Raw genomic sequence first — 26,623 nt, forward strand, 5'->3', positions numbered from 1 at the left:
TTCAAATAACTTCACAGGGAATTAGGCAGCTATTTCTTAATGAAACTCTTGGGCCATTTTATCCAGGCAAAGTGTTCATTTTGTTCATATAATAGAAATCCAGATAAAACAATCACATTTCTTTAGTCCCTGGAAGCTGTGAATTTTAACAATCATATTAATGGTTTTAGATAACTAGAAATGTAGACTTAATAAATCTTAAAAATTTCAATTTAGAATTTTAAAAGCCACATGGCATGTTCCTGGGTGTCTTTCATTTCAGCTTCCAGGTGGAATGAGCATATTTCTCAATAGGCATGTACTTTCATCTGCCTCTATTTCATTTTGTCTCTTCTTATCTTCCAAACCTTCAAGTCAGAACAGAGAGAATTACAGTTTTGGTGCCACATGCTACCCTTGACTAGCTAATTGTGTGTCTAATTATGGGTTTACAAGACCAAATCCTAGATGGCGTCCTGTATATTCCATTATTTGGCATAAGATCCAGGTTTGATTCCCAGGCTAGTTCATAGCATCAGAAGATCAGTGTTCATACCAATTTAACCGATAGCAGCAAAGTAATTTGTCTCTTCAAACCCTTTAGTGTCACCCACTACAAAGATGTGAGCTGACACAGGCTCTCCCAGTCTGCGCTGATGTGCAATCAGTGGTATCACAGTCCAGTTTTCAGACATAGTTTAGGGTACTGTCCCAGAAAGTTTCATCCGTGTACCCCTCTGTCTCCCTTAGCTCTTCCAGTTCAGCCACTGTGGTCTCAAAAGTCCATACTCAGTCTCTGAGGGCCATGAGATCCTTGCACTGAATGCACACAAGCCAAGTAATAATTCATGTTGCATTCACTACAGTAAACTGGCTATAGCCCCCACCCTGCTGCTGGACTTCTGCCTGTGTTCTGTTTACTCGTGCAGCTTTTTTCAGGGGGTGGGGTATTAGCCTGTGTTGAGAGAATGTTAGGTGTACAGTGTATCTGGTTCTCTTTCTCCCTCTCTAAACTCCCTTGCGAAACTCCCCTCTTTGCTGCTTCTGTTCGCTAGTTCCTGTGCTCGCTTAGAAGCTGGCTATTTAAACCTCCGTTGTCCCTGAGAACATAATGACCAAGGAAGATACATTAGCATTTGATCATTGTTTATATTTGATGTCTCTGTTGTGTAAATACCAGTGATGTGGACTGTGATGTTTGTTGATTGCTATATAAATCCTTTGAAAATTATTGCAAAGAAATGGGAAAATATGACAAATGCTTTACAAGTAATATGTCGTCTTTTATCACCTATTGGTTAAATCAATGCTTTAGTGTTTCATGGGCTGTGTATGTTAGAAAATCAAAAAGTGATGACATTTTCTGTGTTTATATTGGCCCATTTTACACTCTTTATTGCATCATTAGCACAACAGCCAAAGTATGTTCATAATAAAAGTGCTCAACCTTCCCTTCACTGTTATGTAAACTGACAAAACGTTTGTTCTTTCCTCTTAGGTGGGTTTCATTTGCTTTCAGTTTGCATTTTCATAGAAAGAAGAACTTACATGCTGATCAAGCCTTATTATGAAAGCCCACCCTTGCACTTTCTGTGGGATTTGGATTGGTTAACCACTCACTGTTACGATAAAACACCACATCTATAGCATCATCATTACAAGCTACTTGATTTACTTTGTGGTGGCGGAGTGTGAGAGAAAGAAAGGGAGAAATTATGTAGCTGGTATTTGAACAAAAGGCGCTAGGACACCATCCTCTGCCATGCGGAGAAACATCCTTTGTAAATGATACAGGCCAGATTTTCAAAAGTAATCTCAAAATATGACCTGCAAGTTTTTACATCCAATGTGAGGTTTCGATTTGCATACACACTAACTCAGATTTGTACTGGCATCTTTCCTTTTTGTGTGCAAACCAGAGAGTTACATACCCAGTTTACATGTCAACTGCAAATCTAAGTTGTTGTTTTTTGCACACACACATAAACTAGAAGTTGAGTCTTGTTGAGACTCCTTGGAATATTTGGTCCTAAAGTTGTTGAAGAAAGATGAAAAGATTATACTGATAGTTGATTATATGTAAGATAAGTTTTGTTTCCTTTTTTCCAAACTTACAAGAATTTGCTACTATGGAGGTATGGCTATATGAACATCTGTTTTAAAATAAACAATATAGTAGCAGACTGTTAGAGGAAGTGGTTGTGTGTTCTTGGCCTTGTGCTGTAGGTTTCTTTTTTTTAATTCCATGCTTGATAACTAAAATGTAGCTACTGCCTAGTTTAGCATGTAACATTGTTACAAAACATTTATTTCTCCAGACAAATCAACAGCCCTGTGTGCATGGTCTTGCAGAATCACATTCTGAGCTTTTCTTTTGATCTTGTAGTTTTGATCCATTGGAAATAGAATTCCATGGAAGAATGGATGAGGACAGAATGTACGGTACTTTAAATAGTTGTATCCTTTTCTTCTTCGTGTCCTCTCCTAATTTGTCTATTTTGATTACAGTGTGTATGCTAGCCAAGAGCAGAGTTATTGTTTTGATGTAACATATAAAATCTCAATGGAACAATTGATTTGTGGATATCTTACAAATTAGTTTTATGTATTACAAATCAGTTTGTCTGTCAACACAATAAATGCTAAATTAGAAGCTTTATCAGCATGCTAAAACCTGCTGCAAAATTTGAATGGATATAATAAATTCCCCATCCTAGCTAGTGCTTGCTGTTGTCCATGTGGTTACTGTCCTGTGCATAAATGAATGACATTATTGCCAATCTCAGCATCTTCTGAGAACACTAAAACTTCAATTTATTTTACCTATTCTCTTCTCTTGCTCCTACCACCACTTCTTCTCTTGCACTTCTACTCTGAATGCTCCACTCAGACTGACTTTTTCTAAAATAAAACATACATTATGTAACACCACATTGGTTACTTTGCTTGGATATTCTAACCCCAATCATATGCTCTTCAGCGCGGGTACTGATGTCTTCTTACCAGTATGTGTTAACAATGGATTCAGACCTTTGGGAGCTACCACAGTATGAAACAGGATAATAAAAGTTGCCTTCTGCTTCAGAGTATGTAGAAGATGCATCAGTTCTAGGCAAGCCCCAGGAAAATTATTTTTACACAGTAGGCCAGATGGGCTGCTGAGGATGAGCACATGAAGGAGCTCTCAGCACATGGTTCTTGCTCTTCAAGTGAGAAGCCCCATCTGTGCAGTTCTGCCTCCCCCACCTTTGTGCATAGCAGAGCTGGGGATCTTTTTGTAAGGAACGGGGTAGAGCAGACAAGAGCAGGGAGAGACAGCCAATGGCCTGAGATTGTGTTCACTTTGCTCAGGCTTCCTCTGCGCTGAGAAACTTCCGTTGCTCCAAGGGCAGTGGTAGACAGGGGAGTCCCTGGCAGCATGATCCTGATGGTGTCATCCTGCCACGGAGTAAGATGGGGTCAGGAGTACCTGGAGACAGCACAGAGGCACAAGGCCTTCATGCTCAGCTGCTCCTCTCAAGGCTCTGATGGCTAAATCTCTCATCCATTCTATCTAAGGCTATCCCCAGCCTGGCAGCAGAGACCCCATGATGTTTCTTCCCTTTAAAGCTGTACCATGGGCTTTTCTGTGGGAGGGGAACATCTAACCGTTAAAAAAAAAAAATATTCGCAGCAGAGATCATCATTGCATGGCATAGTCAAAGATGAAGCTGCTAACATTAGATAAACAGAGGTGTTATCAGTATTTAATCTTTGTGAGAAAGTGTATTTATGGTCTGGCTTTGTAGTATTTGAATTCATTGTTATTGCTAATGGACATCTCATATTGTCTTAAATCACTGGCTCTTTACTGTGCCAGATAGTAATAGAAACCTTAGAGCGACCATAATTTGGCACCTATGTTTTGAATCAGCTGCCAAAGGAACTTGTCGGGGGGGGGTGGGGGTGGAAATCACTTGAAACATTTTCCAAGCTCTCTCTTTCCGAAATGTGTTACAAGGCTTGTACTTGCTGAATACATACTTTATGCAAACTGCATAGTTACTATGCCACATTAAATGAGCTAACCTGGTGAGCCAACAATGGAGAGGAGGATTTAATTTAGGGGAGCAGCAATTACCAAAGAACACAATAGAGATGTTCCTACAAGTGTGAAACCTACTCTGATACTGCAGTGAAATGGTTTGCTCTGTTAATGAATGATCTGTGAAAATACCCATTGTGAATATGTGGTCAATAATTTTTGGCATAATTTATGTGTTTATCTTTACATAAGCAACCCCCTACATGTTGCTGGTGCACAACATTGTAACCTATCTTCTATTGTGTGAGAAATTAATGTGGAGGGTCATGAGGGTTGAATGAGGGACACCCATTTGATTTGGACTGTTTCTGAAAATGACTTGTTACAAACTGCAGAACTGTCTGCATAGCGCCTATAGATAAGAATATTATACCTTGTTTCCAGCAGTTGAAACTCAGAGGTTTTCTGATCCTCAGCACGGAGAGCATGTTACCTTTGGTTGCCTGTTTCAAAGATATTTGAATTGGGTTCTTTCCCCGAGAGACCCATTAATCCATTGCACCTCTAATACCATCCTATCATAGCTTATGTTCTAGAAAAGCACAACCATCAGAAGGTTTCATGGCAACATACAGGAATTTAAATATAAAAAGAAAGGAATAGAGAGAGAGAGAGTTTAATCTAAGTTTTATGAGATAATCTGGGGAATTTTGCAAGAAACCTATTGTTTATCTCTTCCAGCTCTCATTCTTTGATGGGATAGACATTTTCCTATTTAAGAAAGACCTTTTCGTTGTTCTGGGAAAATACCAAGCTGATCATTGCACTGTATAGCAGATTTTTCTCTTGAAAAACTGTCTTGCACATGATTAACTTTATAGTACATAATAGAGATAGAGAGAGCTCCAAGGTGATGGTTAATGGCATTTGAAAAAACATTGTTAACCTCAGTTTGTAAAGATTTACACAGAGTCCTTAATACAATCAATATTTTGATTATCCTGCTACAAATAAATGTTTATGAATAGCAGAATCCTTATGTAGTAGATAAATATTTAAAAGATTTATCCAAAAACCTCCATTTTCCTATTCCAGACTTATAGAAATTGGGAGGGATTGCTCACTTTCTTCTGAAAAGTAATTTCTTGTTGTGAAGAAAAGTTTTCAGAGAAGTTTTGTTTCATGTATATATATATGTATATACACAGAGAGAGAGAGAAAGAGAGAGAGAATGTGTTCATTTCCCATTCTGCTTAATTTTTGTGGGGGTGGCTGAACTGGGCAAAGATCAATGATAAAGTGAGGTGGGGAAATGCAAATTAGAAACACAGTGGAAAACAATGAAAAGGCACGAACACTGGAAAAAAAAAAAGGGCGGCCAAACATCATCAGGAGTGAAGTGGTTAAGGAGTTGCCGCAACAGGAAGTGGGTGAAACGCTGTTTTCAGCGTACTCATGGGAACCGAATTGGAAAGTGTTGTGGTAAAAGTGTGTGGAAAAAAAAAAGGGTCTTGAGTCAAGCTATAAATATCTGTTCTTCTTTGAAGCTGGTGACCAGCAATTAATGTTACTGGAAATCTCATAAAAAGCTGTTGTTTCATTAATTGGTGTGCCTGAATGGTGTGCACAGTAAGGTTAGGATTAGCTCATCTCCGTAGGCTTCTTTTATAGACTCAATGTTTCTGAAACTCCTGGGGCAGATAAATAATGGGTGTTGAAAACAGCTTCCATTCTATTCCTCTGCTCAGTGACATCAGTGACTGTCCCTTGTAGCACTCATACAGGTAATGACACTGAGAAAAAGGGATGTTTCTAAGGAGTGTGTGTCGGGAACCGGGGCATGGCCACATGGGCAGTCATGTTCAGGGATTAGAGCCGTAGACGGCTGGGCCTGAGGGGGCGAGCCAGAGCCAGTAGCAGAGGTCTGAAGCCAACCGTGAGGCCAAGGTCAATAGTGGGGACTGGAGCTAAGGGCTGAGCTGGAGTCAGTAGTCAGGGGCCATCGCCAAGGGTCAAACCAGGAACTGGAGGGCAGGGTGAAGAAGTATGGACCAGGACCAGGGCTTGGCTCACTATACTATACTAACTAACTATGGCCTTGGTTCCTTATGGCTCAGTTTGCTCAACTATATGATTTTTGTGTGCTACACAACTACAGCAGAGGTTCATCTAAATCACTCCGGTGTCCTGCTATTGTACACCTCCCAGAGGGCTCTTGGTCCTTTGGGTGCACAGTTTGCAACCGTACTTTCATGTAAAAGATCCACTCCAGTGCACGTGTTGTTTGCTCAGTTGGTCCTTAGTCTGTTCACATTCAGTCTTCAGTCTTTGTTTCCAGACAAATAAATTCCAGCAGGATATGAACTGAGATTTAAATCAAGAGACAGATCTACTGTACACAACTTTCAATGCGCTACTGTTGCAGGACTTTATACAAACGTCTGAGCTTTAAAATGCCTCTTTTGGACTGATATTATTGTTTAAGTGAAACCCATTTCTGATTGGCTCACCAAAAACTCCAGCCCACCCTGAAGGCTCTGTTTTGCATTGAAATTATTCAAAAATTTGCTGGAGGCTGTGTTTAGATTTTAATTCAGTCCATCCTTTCTCCTCACATATGGACGTGTTTTTCCCTACAGCTGCAATCTGCAAAAAGGAGCTGTAATGCTGAGACATACTGTACTGCAGCTGAATCAGCCTAAAATATGTGAAGGGACTCTGAATTTGAATTAGACATTAGGATGGCAAGAGCTTTTTCTTTACTGAATTTGAGATTCATTTGCAACATGGCACATTTGAGTGTGGTAATACAGAACAGGATTCAGTGAATTAAAATGGGTTTGGAACTGTCTTCTAAATATGGCACCCACTTTAGGAGCCAATTAGAATAGGCCTGTGTTTAAACGTATCAGTGTTTCCATTGATCTCTGTGTTCATCCAACAGAAAACCTCTTGAAGTAGTTTGACAGAAAGGAGTTTATGGATAAAACACTCTATGGGTGAAATCAGTGGCAGTTTTTCCATTTTCTTCAATGGAACTAGGATTTCAGCCTATATTTTAAAAATAACCTGCATTGCTTGCATCTCCTCAATGCTGCAAAACGTATCTGTAAAGGAAATCTGTGTTAGAATGAAGCATCAAGATGGATGAGTTAGGTGTCTAGATGCTTTTGTAAATCCCACTAAGCACTATCTGGCCTTTTGCAAATAAGAAACGGAGTAGAATAATGTCTTATTTAGACAAGACTTGGGAACAAATGTTTACCTCTCAAATTCTACTTGTAACCAAAATTTGCATTTTTGTCTTTAAATATTTTTTTAGAAAAGGGCTAACATTTTATTTCCAGGTAAAAAAAATTTCTTCCATTTCAGACTCAGTACTGTTTGTAAAGGTATAGTTTTAAGTGAAAAACAAAACAAAAATCAACCAAATAAATGCTGTTTCAGAAAAAAAATTAAAAAGGCATTTCTTCCCAGAAATCCTGGGCTAAGATAACTTCAAATTTTCCATAAAACGATATTTGCATCAGGACAATTTAGCACATCTCTCTGTCCACGGCATCAGTCTTATTGCCATCATGACATTGCTGTACATATTACTTAAAGCTCTAGTGCAAAAAGTTGTGTGTTTACACTGTGTTAGATAATACGAGCTATCTTTTATAGTGAAGAGAAAGCTTTAGACTAGTAGAAACCCAAGATATGTTAATGCAGTTTATTAATATTTTCAGCATCTGTTGCTTTTTCACCTTGGTTAACGATGTCTTTAATTCTTTGATGCTTATCTTTAGGTCTTTACTAGTGCTGCTGAAAATACAGGCCAAGCCAATTGGAATTTTGACTGAATAAAGAATAAGAAAGTCTAAGATTCTCTTTCCATGAATGAGATCTTGTTTGTATCTAGTCCTGAGGCTGGACTTTCTTGGCATGTGTCATTGCAAATGAAGGCACAGAGTCCTGGCAGTTAGTAGGATCCTAAGTTATAAATTAGTGTGTCCAACTCTGTATGTGATATAATCGTTATGCAGCGTAAAACAGAATCCATACTTTTGTGTCAGTCCGACTGCAGTGGTATAATGTACACCACATGCTTTCTAATAGCCTTTGTTTGCATTAGGAAAAACATAACATCCTCCCATTGAGAACCAGGGATACCCTCAGGTTCTTGTGAATATGACATTCAAAAATGTGGCTTTAAAGAGATTTTCTGTGTTGGCTGGGTGCATTTCACAATGTCCCTACACTGTCCCCAGAAGACGTAAGATGTGCTAGTTCTGAGAACTTGTTATCAGAAGAGTCTAAATCTATTTGAAGGCATTTTAGTAAGTACTAGGTATCTGACATACAGCTTTAACTTTTAGGGGATTTACAGCAAAGGAGCTGTTTGTAAATACTGATTGGTCCATTCTCCTGAATACATGTGCATAATTCCCATTCCAAGTTGTGCTCTAATAAGGGGACAGCAATCAGCGTCCCTGAGTCATGTTTCTGTCCCTTACAAATTAGAATCCTTAGGACCCAGTTCTCATCTGGCTTAAAATATACACAAATCAGTGACTGCCATCAGAGTTGTGGTAAACTGTATTCCCAGAACTAGATGGCAGCATACAAATTAACCCATAATCTAGTTAGACTGGATAGAAAAAGGGGTATTGTTGCTTTTATTGTTTGCCTAAGAGCAGAAATAGTAATCATTGTTCCACTACCTTTGATTATGTTAGAAATCAAATGTTTTGTTCAATCCATGTTAAGACTGTGGATCAAACTGACTAAAGCTAGGCTATTCTAAGAGTGTGAGGTGGAAATATAGAGATGGCTAGTGTGTACCACTACCCTCACCTGGAAAAGGCAACTGTGTGTCATAGACACTGTACTATCAATAGCTAATGGAGATTCTACTTTGATTTCTGTGCGGGAGCAGGTGTGGTCCTAGCTGTTTTGCTGGCCAGGGCAGAAAAAGTTTTTGCGGGCCCCCATCCCAAAGCAACTGAGCCAAACAAAACAAAACAAAAATCTAACCATCATTGGCCAATCAGAGTGGAGCAAAAAAAAAAAAAAAAAAAGAGGCCAAACAGCACAGTCCCTCCTGAAAGAGGGTGCCCAGAGCAACTGGCCTGTTGCTCGCCCCTAGAAACTGTTCTGAGGATCTGGTTCCTGTCCCTGGTGCCGCTGTGTAGGTCTGACTGGGCACCGATTTTTTACAAAACCAAACACATCCTGAAAACTATCATATTTTTAAGCTTTTGTGAACTGGAAATTATATGCCCTATTGCGTTGCCCCAGGGTGTTAATGGCCAGCATAAATTTTTTTTCATAGGAGCCAGTGAAATGAACTCCTAAGCTCAGAGAGCTATTCTGATCACCAAGTCTTTTGTATATTACAACAGCAGAGATCACAGCCTCATTATGGGTGTCTTTTACAAGTTTAATTGTTTAGAAATATACTTAATATCTGCACATCATGTTTTGGCAAAAATTAATCACTGAACAATAATTGTATAATCCATGTTATATACATAATTCAATCTGAATATTGTGCGGCTGGTTTTAATAAAATAAATACAGCCTATTTGACATGTAAATGAGCAAATTAAAAGAATACACTAATGGATCATTAACCTCTTCTGAACTTATATTCTAAGTGAAAATCACATTAAGTGAATATCAGATGATGAGATAAACCTGCTAAAAGAATCCCAGTAACTGTGCCAAATGAGGTGATACCACAGCAAAGAGAGCTGTGCTAAATAAATAAACCATTTTCAAATGTGTAGGTGAACAGGTTGATAACAAGCCCAGATAGCATCTTTGGTGGCCAGTTATGAAATCTCAGGGCTGTTTAAGATGAAAGGTGTTGTGGTCTGCTGTCCTCGTGGCTTAATGGTCAGAGGACAGGGTTAGAGAGTGATTTAACATGAATGGGGAAAAGTCCAGGCTCCATATTTGAGGCATGTTGCCACTGAAAATGTAACACAGGTGTGCAAAAAGGCCTGGTTTGGAGATAAGAAATAGAGTCAAAATTCTTATCTCCTGCATCGATACTATACTATGTAGATACTGTACTATGGAAGCATGCTGATTGGAGGTTGTTGGCAATGGAAGGTGAAAACTCAGTTTGGCTCATGCACAAATGTTTTTAGTTAGCTCGTTAACAAATGACATAGATCAGTGCCCTAGCCACTCACCCAGTCTGCCAAGCATACATCTCTTAAGTCCCAAATGAACTGAGTTTGTAAGTCTTCTCCTACTACCTGGTAGAAACCAGCACACATTTCAAAACTCTTTTGGCATTGTCTGCTCAGAAAAGGCCCAAGACTGGGGACTACACAAATTAGAACTAAAGCACACTTGCCGAATTATGTGAGGACACTTACACTGTCCCTTGCACATACTTCTCTGACTCTAGCCAATGTTATCTGTCTTCCGTGAAAGTTAGATTTTACCTCTTAAAATCACTAAAAGAGAATCCTAAAATCCATAGTAAATGAAATATCTCTAAACCACCTTGATCACAAGCTGCAGTTGTGTGGTAACCTGGGGATCAGAAATTGCTTTTGCATATCATTTTATTTTGGTAAGTATCCCTAGAAATAAGCTGCCGTGCGTGAACAAAAAAGGGTCTGAACTCTGGTCATGTTGTCATTGGACACAAATTGTTCATAGAAAATAACATAATTTGACATGGAGTCAGAAGGGTAAAGAATTTGAAATGTAGCTATTTGAAATTAAAGCAGGATATTGCAGAATTCCATCCTAATGTGTAGATGGTTTTCCTTAGTTAAGGTCAGACTTTTCTTTTTCTTCTTTTTTTGTATTAAAAACAGAGCTCTGATATGGGACAATGCCTTTTCCCTGTTTTAGGAAATACAAGTGGTGGGGACCGCTTAACTGTGGTTTGCTTTGCAGCTTTAAATGGCCTTTATTATCGTAGCCATAAATAGCAAACCGCCCCAAATATTACAGGATTTTTTGTTGGCTTTGACCAATGAAGTAGAACAAGACCTCTGAATACCCCATTAGTTCCAGTGCTGTGCTTTGACGACTTTGCATCGGCAGCTCTTTTTCTATGTAAGTCGCTAGCCTCACCCGTGTCTCTTAACAAATACTGTTGACAGGCACCATTGCAATTTTTCTGCATGTTCTGACAGTTTAATTCAGTACCTCCTGGCTAAGCAGCCAGAGCCTGAGGGGGTAATTCAGCACCTTGGCATCACACTGCTGCAATTAAAATAATTAAGGGAGTTGGGATGGGCTTGCAGAGCTTTCCTTCTTCTGCAGCTTTGTACAGACAGTGCACTTTCCAATCCCCACATGAAATGAATATAGGATCTTCCTTTAAAATAAACGGACGTGGAATTTATTAAAAAGATGTTTACATCCAGGTACTGAATCCATATGAATTTACATCCAACGCACTTCTACCTCTCTCCATCTCCCTTTGTGTTTGACACCATTTCGTTTTTAAACATCATCAGCCAAAATACTGAACATCCCTGGTGTAACTCCTTCAACCTCTTTTGGCTAACAACAGGGACACATTTGGCTCCAAACCTGCAGGCAAATCATTTATTTTAGGGTGCTTAGCAGAGAAAATTGAGCATCCTTTGTTACTAAAGTATAAATGTCAAAACTGTTAGCTTCCATTTCTGCTATTATGGATGAAAGAGAAATATGACACCTATTTTACTAGTTTAAGCAAGCCATAAAATAAAAAACAGAAGGGACGGGAAGACTTTATATATATATATATATATATATATATATATATATATATATATATATATATATATATATATAGCCTCAAAGGATTTATTAGGAATCTTTTCATTTTATTTTGCCTATATATATAAAATACAAAAGAGAGAAAGTACACCCAATCTTTTTCAAGTCTACGTACCCTCATTACCTATACATTTAAGGAGTAATATCCTGCCCCTTTTGAAGTCAATGAAAAATCCTCCATTGAATTATTTTGCCAGGATTCCATGCTGGGAGTCCATCCCATAAGAAATATGAGTAAACTCCTTTCTTAATGTATGGTGCTAGCCATTGGAAAGGAACTGTGATAAACATGAGGCATTTGAAGTGAGCAAAAATATTCTGTTTTGTGTTAAGCTAGTCTGCCTTAAGCAGCATATAACAATATACAGGTATAGCACATACTAACCCAAGTGTTCTTATCTGCACTTACAGAATGTGTGTGCATGATGCAACCTTTCTCTGGATCACTCATATCAAGCTAAAAAATGCTGCTCCTGTGTTTTGTCAATTACTGTAACATTAATCATGAAGGTGGGGATGGAGGGACTGGGGGAAGGAGAATGTCTCAGCCAAAATTATTCCAGGGAAGTCTGCACTGCAAGCTCCAACCATGTTTCCACACATCAAAAACTGTGTGCAAAAGTCTTCTTTACATCTCCACGTTGTACCAGTTCAAGAGGGTCAACGGAGCTAACGCGTTAAAATCAAGGCTGGATAGAGTAGGCAGAGCTAATCTGGAATCTTGTCCGTTTTGGTCTTCCACAGTTCATACCCTTTAAACATGCTCCTTCTGGGAATGGGCTGCTATGCTTTTCCCACCTGCATTTCCTTTGGATTGTTTTGTTGTTGTTGTTTTTCTGTCCCTACTGCTAGATTTTCCACTTTGCTCTGCATTTCCTCCAGCACCATTTTAAGGTTCTAGGAAGAAGTTCTCCCACATCACAGATGGGCAGCTAGTGGGGTGGGTTTTTCACCTTCTTCAGCGGGCATAATAAATTTGGCTAGGAAGGGGGGATTGTCCTATAAAGTTATTTGTCACAACTGTATAACTGGTGTCCAGTGCAGGCTAAGGAGGTAGAATTTGCCTTAAGCCTCACTCATACCTCACATAAGGAAAGGGGAATGGGGAAGCTGGGCCTTCTTGGTCCTGATGCTGGGCCTGAGGGCCAGGGGTGGGAGGAGTGGTTGTTTGCACACTGCCCTGGACTTATCCCGCCGCTGGGTTGTTGGTATAGGGAAGAGCAGCCTGGCACTTCCTCATCCAGATCGGTTCTGTTGTAGCTACTAAAAATGGCAGCCTTTGCTTTAGCAAATCTCTGCATGTGGTGTGGAATTCATTGTGGTGTCTGGGCCAAACTGGTTTCCTGGTTTTTTAGGACACTCCATGTACCTGATTTTATCTACTCCTTAACTGACCACCTGAAATGGCTGACTCCTGTTTTGCGTGTATGTATTGGGTGTTTACATGCATATAGCATGTGAAAATGTATGTACGGATTGCACATATCTGGCTATAATCTGGCCCTTAAATTTCTCTAGTCCTCTGCTTCCCACTGTTAAAATTGGCAAAATACCTTCTAGAGGTATTGTAAGGCCTTGAAGGATAGCTGAAAAGTGGTGTTGTTAATAATAATATTGACTTTCTTCAGGTTGGTGGGTGGGCAATATAGGATTTGATATTTCCATTGTGGCCTGTGTTGAAACATGTGTTACTAACCAATAAAGCCCATCATAAATAATCTCATATCTGTTAGGTAAATAGCTGGTGGTGGCAGTTATTGCAATTCAAAAGGTTAATGACAATCTATCTTGTGTATGTGTGTGGTCTTCCTATTTCAGGAGCTAAAATACAACTGAGGATAGAATTTGCCCCAAGTTCATTACCTTGAAAATTGCAGTACACCCCATTGTTTACATCTTTGGTATTATCCAATATTTTTAATAGTAATTTAGTTATTATATAAAAATCCAGGGTTGAAATTCTTAACAATTGCAACTGACTTCTATATTTCTGCCATGATCTAGGATAAATAACTGTATTACTACAGTCCTGCTGATGACTTGATGTAAATTTGGTCCAGTTCATTACTTTGCCTTCATCTGAACTTGAAGTTAGTCAGAGTATTATGTGATAGTGTAATAGATATATTTTGATCTCAGTGCATAAGGACATACATATATAACTCTTTTTTACACTATCAGGAACTATTTGCATGAACTCTGCACATATGGACATGTGAATATACACTTGTTAAATTTTCCTTTTGTATTAGAAGAGGTGTGTTTAGGAAATATGAATTCAGCATTTCACCCATTTCCTGCATTCTGAGAATCGTCCATGGGGTGTGCCAGTGATGCAGTGGAAAGAATAGTTGTCATCCTAATGTTCAGATCAGGCCTCTCCTGTACATCGTGTCTCTGGATTCCAGGCAGGCTGCTGTAACTTTAAAAAGATTGAACAAAGAATGTACCTTCAGTAGCTAAGCTGAAATAAGAATGTCTCATGAGTTTAATGGATCAAACAGTGGTGATGGGTTTTATGGCTCCTTTTCACTTTAGGGCAAAGGGAAGAGTGAGCAGGGCAGGATGGTTTTAAATTCAAGGATTTATGTTGTTAATCCTCCTGGCTAATTATAATTTATGGGATCCTGATAAATTAATATGCAGTTGCGATTCAAAAGGAGAGAATAGTGTAAAGCAAGCATAAACAAGTCTTGTTCATTTTTAATTTATTTCCACCAATGGAGAATATTAAATGAAATGAACACTGGGGCATTTCACAGGAAGTTTCATTTTCATTATTTATCTCCAGATTTATGGACTCGATACAACAATTTTCCAAACCCTTTTTTTGCCCCACAAAGCAAATAATGTTTAAAGTTTTAGCATATTGACTACAAGCTGAGATCAAAAGTTATATAATTTTATTGAAAGGAATTATCTTGAGCATTAAGATGGAAAAAGAAAAGCTTTTTATTGGCTATTTTTAATGCTGTGAATTTTAGCATTAATTAAAGTGAGGAGTTGACACCAGTGGCACTGCACACATTTCTCTATGCAGCTCTATGAATGTGCCTAAGTCCTAATTGGCAGATTACCAGCTCTGGGCTCTCTCTAGCAGAAATTGCTATAGTCCTGAAGTGTGTGTGTATATGACTGAAAAAAATCACGAAGAAGCCTTTACAGTTCTACATCTCAACTTTTAAAGTCCTGGTTATTTGTTGTATCCACAGTTTTTCCACACACACTATTTTTATAAAGTCAAACAAAATCAGTATACTCTAAGGTAGGAAGTAAAACCTGTAGTCTGCCACTTACATTAACCAGAACTTTTACAGATTCAATACCATTCTGCAAAAAATAAATTATTATGAGGCAGCGGCTGCCATTTTGGATGCAGAGAAAATAGCTGAGCAATGATTAAACATATGCTCCTGCAAAGATGATGTTTTAGTTTCTCACTACACCATTTTAATTGCTTATAATCAATGCAATCTAAAACACTTGTGCAGACTTACACCAGTTATATGTAACAAGGGTACATTGTATGAAAGAATGTTGTGTTGCCAAATACATAGTGCATGAGGCTTAGTTTTCTAGTCTATTATGCTGGTTTTGCGCTGGAGATAAATACTGCACTGAGTCCTGTTTCAATCCTCATTCATTAGCTTCTTCTATACCATAATCCTTGCCTTGAGCAATGCCTTCGATGTTATCAAGTAAATCTGGCTACTGATGTCTAGTCCCAGAATATATGCGATTTCGAAAGTGACATCTTTTGCCAGATAGAGATTGAAGGCTTTTTTACCATTAATTTTGCAGGAGGTTAGAATAATAAAGGCTACAAACCTTGAGTTTCTAGGTTGAGATCTGAGGGAAATAGTAATGATTTGGCCCTTTAAAAATTATTTTTCTCTTATATTATGTGCAGCTTGCAGAATTTGTCCTGGTTTCCTCTGATCACATAGAGTTATGCTGATGATGCTCCTTAGGAGTTTTTCTGTGCTGGGTTGCATATGCAGTAGAATGTGAGCCTTGACTTTTGAATAACCAACCAAGTATAACTCTTTAATGAATTAGAGCCAAATTCTTAGCTGGTGTAAATTGGTGCAGCTCCAATGAAGTCATGGCAATTTGAACTAGCAGAAGATCCCTCTTTCAACTCAAATTAACATACACCTGCCTAGTGGTGCTGGAACAATTTGTACAGTGGGGGTGCTGAGAGTCATTGAACCAAACTGTAAACCCTGTATATGATGAAATCCACTTCAAGCCCAGGGTGCAGCAGCACTCCTAGCACCCCTAGTTCCAGCACCTATGAACCTGCCTGATCTTATGTATAAAATTGCAAGCTAGTAGTTGCAGTAAAGTGGTCATGATTGGGTTAATGGGGTACCCAGACTGTTATGGGATAAAGCCATGGTCCGCCCCATCCCCGACTTCCTGGTTAGTCAATGGGAGTTCCTCCCTCCCATACATACACACTGTTGTGATGCAGTTAAATAAAGCAGCAAGATCCCAGGTTGCAGTCCTCTGAGTAGACTGATTTTGTTGTTGTTGCTGCTGCACCGAGCGGTCCCTTTACAAATGGAATAGAGAAGTACCAAACAAATCTGATAAGAACTATTCTGCCCTTATTTTTAAAAAACTGCTACAGCATAAGCAAGATTGGTCCCTTAGTGAATAAGAACAGTATTTTCCTGAAGGCCTTTCCTAGGGGTCAACTGGGTAGGGTTGGGTGAGGATTGAGAAGGGGAAGTGAAGGCATCTCAGCTGGAGTATGCTCGGGATGGGACGTTTTTCTGGGTTTGGGAGATTTGTTTTTAGGGTTAATTGAATGTAATTGTTTAGAATAGGTGTTTTAAAAAGATGTAGTGCACACAGAGTATAAGCGAACCACAATAACCATCTCAATAAATAAATGACTCTAAATATTGAATTGAGTAATTTAACATGACTTTTTTGGGTTGAATTGCTGTAAATATGCTGTGCTTTGCGGGGGGACTTGGGAAAACCTTGTTGCTGCTGAGGGAGGTAGAACAATTGGGCAAGGATCCAAGGGGGTGGCTGTTAGCCCTCCACTGAAAAGTGATTGGTCTGGGTCTGCATTGAGTCTGCCTGGAAGGAGAGGGTACCAACAAAAGGATTAGCACACATAAATAAACTGGAGTAATAGAAATCAGTTGGGGTTGGCCGGTTGCTCAGCTCACTGTAAAAAATTAGAGTGAACAATGGCCATGACCACAGTTTTAGCTTACGAGTCATTATGTCATCTATCCAATTCTGGCTCAATGTAACAAAACCAGTCACGTGAATTATGGGACACAAGGGCCATATTGTAATTATTGTTCAGGAAAAAAAGTCCTGTAGGAAAATGCTTCCAGCAGCTTTGGACCTTGTACGCTTTTGTCAAACTTTTAGAATGCCCCATGCCATAAAGGCTCTTACAGACTTGACAAAGTGTATCAGATAAACACATATTTAAGATTAAGTAAATACATATTGGGAAATCTAGGACAGTATTTACCCAACAGACTATAAAAGTTCTTAAGGATAAACGGTTCTATTCGAGTTACTGGGTAAATAATGGGCCTTCAAAACAAAACCTTTAATACTTATTTACCCAGTGGAACATTCCTAGTCTGAAATGTCACATGACAAGTTTCAATGCTGACCCTCTTAGCCTTGTAGCTTGTTGCATTTTTGTGTCACTTAGGGGTGTTGGTAGATCAGGTTTTTGTGTATTTGGAATAACTGCAGCAGGGCTGCCCAGAGGATTGAGCGGGCCTGGGACAAAGCAAATTTCAGAGGCTCCTTCCATTAAAAAAAGTGGCAATACTATAGAATACTATATTCCTGTGGGGCCCAGGGCCTGGGGCAAATTGCTCCACATGCCCCCCCCTCCCCCCCGGCAGCCCTGAATTGCAGTTCTGTTGTGTTTGGGAGTTGATTAAAAATTGGATTCCACTGCACAACACCCATAAAACCTGGCAGTGTTGGTGAGCCTTTGGCTTTTCTGCCTTGAAATTGTTCATTACTATGTCTGATTTTTGGGTAAATTTTTCTATGAATTGATAGCAGAACTTATTTCTCTCCTCCCACCGCCTCGCACAGCCAACTACCCTTTTTAACTTCCGCTTCCAGTCCCCATTATTATAATGAACAAGACTCATGTTGCTGAATTCCATTATAAGTTACACAGAAAGAGCATGCAAATATATTATATTTCCCCATGTAGTGTTAACATGAAAATCTAGTATAAATGGTTAATGTGACCTAACTCATGCATGAATAGAGTTCACTGCTGTGTAAACTACGTAAGTAAATACCTCTGTTGAAACTATATCACATTTATTTAATATAATGTTTTTTAAAAGACGTTTTGAACCTTCCAACATGAATAGAGAACTCTGAGGAAAGGGGGAAAAATACCTAAGGCCTGTTTCCAGCAAATGTTGAAATTGTGAGGAAGAGTTCAGTTGGGAAAAGTAGGTTAAAGCAAGGGAAAGTCAGTTACTCACTAAAGCAGCACGAGACTGTAATAATAAATAATATTGAATGTTGGGATATTAAAACAATTCGTTCTTGGCAAAGCAAAGGGAGGTTTTTATTCCCTCCAGTAACTCCGGGTTGAACAAAATACTACTTATATGCTGCAGATTTTAATATAGCATCATGTTCCTATAGGTACAATAAAATAAAAAAGTTAAGAGTATTAATTCCTTTAAGAACACTGATTAATCCCAGATGTGAACTGTGCATGTAATTCTGTGTGTGAGTGTGTGTGTATGCGCCTGTACGTTAAGCGGGTACAGGTGCTGACAGGGCTGTTCCACAGCACTGCACATGTTCCCGGAACACAGCTGTTTCTCAAATCCTTTGCCAGTTGCTCCAAACCCTCTGTGAAGTTGTACTGCCTCTGGGCACAATTAAAAGCTGTATACTACATTTCATCAGGTAGTGTTAGAAATTTAGGCCGAGCCAAAAAAGGAGGGGGTGGGGGAGAAAGAAAAAAGCCCCTTGTTAAAGAGGCATTAACCTTTTTACCTTTCTATTGAAACAATAAAGCTTCTAAATGCCACATAAAAACTCCAGTTTTAAGAGAAAAGAAAAAAATGGAGCTACAAAAAAGTATTATTTCTATTAAATATTGAGGGTAAAATCTGCCTTCGCTGTTTTTGGTATTATATTGGAAATTTCCCTTGCAGTTGTACATAGAAAATAAATGATTGTCTTTCTGAGGTTTACACACATCTCAAAATGAATTCAAAATAAAATATTCAGAAGATAGAATGTATAGTATAAAAGAGTTGCCTTTTTTTTGTTTGATTTTTTGGCTGTGAGAGCTTCACCTTCAGATCTTTATGCTCACTTTATCCTGGAAATGAAGGGATGGAGGAAGGTTTATATATTTTAAAAAAAATAGGGACTCAGAGTTGCATTTCTGTTTTTATTTTAGTCTGACATGCACATATTTTTTGTTGTCCACCCATTAAAATTGAGGGTGTGCAGCTAGAATGTGAATGGGTGTGTCTGATTACGTGCGTGCAAGGAGGAAATCTAAGTTCCCAGTACTTTTAATCAGACTCTAAACAGAGAAGCTGAATTGCTCCATGTCTTCCCTACTGCTTCAACTTACACCAGCAAGCCACGACCTTGGAACTTGGCCTACAAACCTCACTAGCAATAGAAACCATGCCATGCTCTATGACTGTAGTATGGTGAATATAAAGGGCCTAACTCTCTTTTCAGTTACCCCAGCCCCACCCAACTACTTCTATGAAGTTACTGATGAATTACACTAGTGAGAGAGAAGCGTATTAAACCTACAGTGCTTATTTTCTCAGCAAAATCAAATTTGCAAGGGTGGAAGTGTCCCATTAAGGATCAGTTGGGGAAATGAGCTAACAAATGTCCTTATATGATGTTTGCTTTATGTTTTGAAAGTATGCAAAATTAATAAGAACTGTAAAAGTATTAATCCCTTCACCCTGGTTTGGGTCTTCTATGCTGCAGACAATGCTATGAGGAACTCCAATATTGTCTCTCCCCTTTACCAGAACTTCCACGGCATTCCCAACCATTACCCAGAGAAAAATGGGTGAAACTCATTTCCTACCTGTAGGTGATATTCTTTCAGCTGACCAGTTGGAGGTGTGGTTAAATGGAGTAAAATGAGGCCACCCTCTTACTTCTCAATGCCTTTGTCTGGATATTCCAGCCTCACAGTGCACCCAGACCCTACTAGACTAGGGAAGGATACGCCAGGTCAGAGAATCACACCACTCGGTGTCTTAATGAAATTATAAAAAGAGACATCATTGTTTAGTTGCTCGCATTGTGTTGAGTATTAGAACCCACAGCTGTCTCCAGTGTTGTTCATTATATGGATGGAACTTCATCTTGCTATTTGAATGGCATTGAGTTAAAATTTCAAGTTTGGAGGGTTTAGCATTTTCTCTGCTTCAAATCACGTCTCGTTGAAAGTTTGAATGTGGTATTAATTGTCGGCTTAGATGTGAAATTGTGGGAAATTATTGATGTAAATCAACATTTTGTAGTTACAAAGTGACAAAATTACATTTTATATAGCTTCAGGTAGGGTTTTTTCTATTACGTCTATGTGAAAAATTGCTTTTATTTTTAAACAAATGAAAAATACAGTTCTGAAGATAGATCTCTGGGTGGAATGATTAAAAGCTTTTAGTACTTTAAAAATAACACTTGTTTTAAAATACTGAAGATACTGACTCTTGAGTAATATCAGCTTTATATAATGGGCCCAATTCAAAGCCCATTGAAGCAACTAGTAGTATTTTCATTGGCTTCTGTAGGCTTAGGGGTCAAGCTCAATATTTATAACTTTCATTATGAAATGATCTTGTAAATGTAAACTTATCATAGCTTATTTCTAGGGGAGAACCAAGGAAGCTCCTGTGATGATGGGAAATAATTGAGGGGATCTGGTATAACTTGGTATAAAGGTTTATAATTTTGAACGTTCTCTGATGATATAGTGTAGCGCTGGGCATGATGTGCAAAACTGAAAAGAATGTTGTGATACATGACCACATGAGGTTAATTAGGCAAGTCTATGGGTTATACAGTCAAACTTAAATGAAACATTAATGTAACCTGCCATCCTTTTGCATGCATAGTTCCCAATAATATCCATGGGGGATTTGCACTCAGATCAGTGATAATATATGACTCAAAGAAAATTAAACTCAGAAAAGATAAAGTATGATTGAAGTTCTGACATCATTTAGTATATATTTCCTTGGGCCCTGATTCAGCTAAGTACTTACACACTTTAATCTAACTTTACCCTGATTCAGTAGAGCATTTAAGAACGTGCTTAAATCTCACTGAAGTCAATGTGATTTAAGCACAATGTAAGTGCTTTGTTGAATAGGAGTGGTTATATTTAAGCATGCTTGGCTGAATCAGTCTTATTATGATGGTGTTAGCCTAAAATCCTAATGTGTATGATTGTGTGTTTATTATCGCTTCATGTTTGTATAATGTGAATTTCTTTCTACAAGAAATTTCAGCAAAATTTCAGTCAAAATCAAAGTGATCAAGAAAGGATGTATCTTTCTCGGTAAAAATAAGATCTGTATTCAGGTTTACAGGGTTCCTATAAAATCAATGTTAATATGATCAGTCCTGAAACACTTCAGATATTCTTTGATTGGTGAAGTGTGATCGATAAAAAACCTGGCCCTTTGAAAGGGTTTGATTAACCAATCCAAAGGTTTCCCGTTGCATCAGATCATGGAAGGATGTATGCAATAAATTGACTGCAAGTGGCTGGGAGAGGCTGAGGGGAATAAACTCTGCCTAGGCATCTCATCCTTCTGATTGTCTTGGTAAATTATTTCTTTGCCACTTAAGTTGACACTTAATGTCTTACACACTGCTTCCAGATGATCTGATTAACTGCAGCTTTGGCCTCAGCTTGATTTTATAAACTTTGAATGAAAACCCTAGAAAGTGGCTTTTTGTTGTACTGGAGAACCTGCCCACGATTCTGTTTCTGGTGATGTCATCATAAATCAGGAGTAACTTCATTTTAACCAGAAGTGTTACAGCAGTATAAAACTGATACAAATGAGATCCAGTCAAAAGGGAAGTGTCTCATCAATAACCAGTGTGTGTACCTGCCCCAGAAACAGCCAGACAGGATACATAGTTCTGTGAAGAAATTGACAGCAGACAGCTGACTTTTTATCTTGCTTTCACCTGCATATGAAAATGTGAGCTTTAGTAATGTACAACAGTTCCTATTGCTTTCACAGTTTATTTCCAGTTAGTTGAAAGTTGTGGCAAAGTAGTTTATAAATAACTATGCTTTCTAAAAGTTAAATTAATTTTGGAGCAGTAAATGCACCTTTGGTGATGCAAGAAAAAATTGGGAATGCATATCATGAATCAAAGCCAGCTACTGTGCAGTCTATCAGTGGCATTGATTACAGCTATGTATGGCACATACAAAAGATCCAGAAAGTTTATCCATATTCAGATTTACGCATGTCTGATGCCATTTCATCAGTCACAAAACCTATATTCAAGACATCAGTTCTACAGAAGTGTAGTCTAGTGGTTAAAGGTCATCAAGACTCTGTTGTTATATTCCCATTTCTTGTTCTTTGTGCAAATCACTTCGCCTCTCTCTTTGTCTCAATTTACCTACATGCAAAACATATATAACAATATGTACACCCCTCACTGGAATGTTTTCAGGCTTTATTCATTAGTGCTTGTAAATTGCTTTGAGATCCTCAGAAAAACAAAGCTATATTGAAAATGAAAAATATTTTTATCATCAAACATGAAAGTCTACTGCCTCTTCGAAAGAAAGCTCTACCCTATTATAGGTATATCTATTCCATACATTGTATTTCGTTTGCATATTTTTATACTTAAGAATTCAGTGTATTTAGAGTTTAAATTGGGAATACAGACATTCCTTAAAATGTACGCTACAGCAATATAACTGTAAATATAAATTTGGGTGTGTGTATATATAGATATATGGAGATATATGTGTGTGTGTGTGTATATATGTACACACACACACACACACACACACACACACACACACACGGGCTATAAAGCCAGAAACTCTATTGACATTTAGAAAGTACTATTGATTGTAGTTTTGATTGACCAGTACACAGCCTAAAACCTCACTAATTGCCTTGTTGCTTTCAAACACTATAATAAAACTTGAAAATGTTTCAAGACATTCAATAGAGTGGTACAAAAGTGAGCAACTGATTTTAAACAATTTAAAATAAGGGTCTGAGAACTGATATAGATGGTGTTTTATCTGGATCCATTCAACCTGCCATGATATTAAACCACATACGTTCCATGCTTATAACTGGAATATTAGTACATCTTTAAGAGACGGTGTTGTAGTTAGGTATGAGCTAATATTGACTAGAACTGTGTGAACTGTTCACAATGAACCCAAAGCTATGGGAAGCTTACCCGCTTTTGTTCTTCATGGTAACTCTCAGAGCAGGTTAATGAAAGGTTGGATCTGATTTATAGTGTTTCCTTGAAATCATCTGATATACAGGAAGGCATGGTTTTGATACAGTAACAAGGTAATACCCAGCAGTTTTGACATTTTGGTTTCATTTGAACTTGAAGTTCAAAGTGAACTTGCGGGGTCGAGGTGTGAAACCACATGAGATTAAAACTGAAAGAATATGTGCACACGACCCCTCCAAATCAAACCTGCCAAGTTTCTCACGGCTCTGGAATTTATATATCTGAGCCACCCTGATGCACACAGATACTACCAAATAGTCAGAGATAGCTGAATAACCCCACTGGAAAGAGTAGGAGTTGAGTGCTCAGTGCTCACACTTACAGCTGCATCCTGAGAAATGCTGAACAATCGTGTCGACCATTAGCATCAAGTCATAGCTGCTCAGCACCTCTCAGGAGCAGACCCAGGATAGTCACCCCATCTCTCCATCTTAGCTTTCTTAGTTTATGGTTTTCTTAGGTTCGGATTCTACAGAACAATTGTAAAACTTCTATAAAAATGCATGTTAAATATATACAAGGAGTTCATCTTTGGGGGGAGGGATAGCTCAGTGGTTTGAGCATTGGCCTGCTAAACCCAGGGTCATGAGTTCATGGGGGGCCATTTAGGGATCTGGGACAAAAATCTGTCTGGGAATTGGTCCTGCTTTGAGCAGGGGGTTGGACTAGATGACCCCCTGAGTTCCCTTCCAACCCTGATATTCTATGAATAAAGGTTGGATTCTATTTGCAGATATTAAGGGTTTGTAGTTTTTGCTTTCATTGTCTGATCGAATTTAGGCTTAAAAATATATGGTATATTAAACAAGACTTGTCTTTTCTTGCCCTGGTTTATAAAGTGTGTTTAGCTGAATGAGAATTCCCTAAAATCTTTTAATGGCACAAATTAATAATGTAGCCTTCACTTTCAATTTCCAAAAAACTGAGCAATAAACATACCTTCTATGTTTTTGTTACCCATGTTTGCAATTAAATGGGATCCAGTGGAAAAGTAACTGATAATGGAATCAGCTAAGAGATACGAAGAACAGGGAAGAAGTTCTGGTGTGTTATATATTTTGTTTTAGAATGTTAACTGAATAAGCCACAAAGTATGAAGGTTATGATTAAATTGCCAGAGCAGTAAATCCTGACTCCCATGGCCTTACATTCGCTGCACAAAAGAGACATTGTTATGCTGCATGAAGAGAACTGAGGTTCCACACAAAGGTCAGAGTGACACTGCTGTATGTTAGAATGTTGTTTTGCATTCACTGATAAACAAGGTTAGTATCTCACTGACTTGACAAAGAAATTGTTACATGTTTTATACTGAAGAGTTGCAAGTTAGGATCTTGCTTCCAATGATCTTGTGTGAAGCAATAATGACATTTTGTATACAGTATTTTATCAGTGCCTGTTATCCCAATATTTAACCTTCAGAGGTGACAAGAAGATAGTTAGTAGAGCCAGTACAGTAAACAGCTTCCTCATTTGCAATCGTCAAGTTAGATTTCTTTGAATAATAAGAAACAGATGTTGTGTGGGTATAGTGAGAAACCTTGTTGGTAAGTCTTTATGTTACAGTGCCCATATAAGTATGCTGTATATACATGATACCCTGTATTGAAATAGAAAGTACCATTTAGTGAAGACTTTGTGAGTGTAATAAGGATTGAACATTTGGGGCTAAATGCAGCCCATGGTCTGTGTCAGCTGATGGAGGTTGCCACTAGCACAAAGCCCTCAAGGGGAAGAGGCTCTGGTGATGCAAAGTTGTTGCTATTTCCCTTTTGCCAGAGGTTCTGCTGATTCAGAGCATTCGCACAGCAACCACCACAGTATGGTTCCTTTGGAGATCCTGGGGGAAAGAAACCGTGAGGGAAGGTAAGCACTGCTATCAGCACTTGCTCCCCAATGAGGTGAACGCTACCTAAATCTATTGCTTTCATGTGGTAGGCTGGGCAAGTCTAACATATGCAGCTGGAAAGCAGTACCAGAAGGCACTGCATGAACAATAAACTACTTCCTATCACCAGACTAAAATACGAGGGTTCTTCTTCTTCATCATCATCTGTTTTTTTTATAAAACAAAAATCCCAAGTCCATGTAAGATCAGCCCCAATAAATCAAGTTTAGATTGTTTCCAGATCTACCTCTTTGTTTGCATGTTGAGCTGCTGCTGTGCTGGCCCAAGAGATCTTTTTCCTACGCAGTTTGGGCTTTGTGCCCTTGAAAATTAAACGTATGCTTGAAGCCGAAAAAAATGTAGATCTTCTTTGCTGCCAGGAGCTGAAACTGCTGACAAATTTAGGATGTTATTAAAAAAAAAATTAACCTGCTGTTGGATGGGGTTAGATACACAGACTAAAATGACAAATAGGAAGACCTTTCAGTGCACTGCCTCTTTTGGAAACTGGCCTTGTTCTTAGTTTTCCAGTGGACTTCACAGCATGTCACTGAATTCTAGCTCTGTGGTTTCTCTGTGGCTAATAACAGCAGGGGCGTGTTTTAGGGATGACCTATGTGGTATGGACGTTTTCTTGCCATCAGAAGGTATCGTTTGTGTGAGGAGATGCCAGGCATTGGTAGCTAATGATGAAGAGATTAAAATCACAAAAACTTGTATTTTTTTCTTTCATTGCAATGTATGTTAGGATAAGATCTTAAATAGTAAATGAGGAAAGGGGAATGCTGAAAGTCGTCCTGTTTACAGGCACGTGTACGTAAGCAAGAGAAGAATGTAATTTTAAGAATTATTTCCAAAACAGTACAGTCCAAGGAAATTGGGGAAGGGGGATGGAAGAAAGAGACAGAGGCCTCCAAACAGCCATAAATCAATTACTGAGTGACTGTATATTAAATGATAACCTTGTCATATTTAATGTCACACTAGAAGGCTCTATTGAGGCATTGTTCCTTCCACAGTATCAGCACAGGTGAATTATCTGAGCGAATTTGAACGTTCAAAAAGCAAAGCTATAGGGAGTGAACTCACAAGCATTACTCCAAAATCTCTTTCTCTTCCCTCCCCCCCCCCCTTCCCTTCCTTTCCTCCCCCAGCAACCTTATCTTGGCATGTTAGGGCTACCATCCTACTTTAAATATATACATGTTTTCTTTGTTTTCGTCACTTATTATGTGTTGGTGAGAGTAAGCCACCACTTTTTCTTTGTTTTGGTTTTAGGTGGAGTTTCTTTACAAATTTGAATGATTCATTCTTTCTTCTGAACACAGTTCCTTCTTTCCTTTAAAATGCTGCTTGCCTCAGTGTTCTTTTAAGGTCAAGCTAAGTTAAATTCCCATTGACTTCAA

The 26,623-nt window shown here is 38.6% G+C and overlaps 1 protein-coding gene across 2 annotated transcripts in view; it reads left to right on the forward strand.

The window, feature by feature from the left end:
• WWOX (WW domain containing oxidoreductase) overlaps positions 1-26,623 on the forward strand; it is a 635,942-nt gene that overhangs the window by 544,695 nt on the left and 64,624 nt on the right. The window contains exon 9 of one of the 2 annotated variants that reach the window (XM_039503884.1): positions 1,478-1,528. The exons of the other annotated variant lie outside the window; for it this stretch is intronic. Coding sequence (XP_039359818.1) covers positions 1,478-1,513 — 36 coding nt within the window. The 3' untranslated portion in view covers positions 1,514-1,528. Of the gene's footprint in view, positions 1-1,477; positions 1,529-26,623 lie in introns of those variants that run through there. 2 annotated transcript variants of the gene reach the window in all.

This window comes from Mauremys reevesii, linkage group 16, assembly GCF_016161935.1.
Source record: "Mauremys reevesii isolate NIE-2019 linkage group 16, ASM1616193v1, whole genome shotgun sequence".
In the NCBI taxonomy this organism is placed as follows: domain Eukaryota; kingdom Metazoa; phylum Chordata; order Testudines; family Geoemydidae; genus Mauremys; species Mauremys reevesii.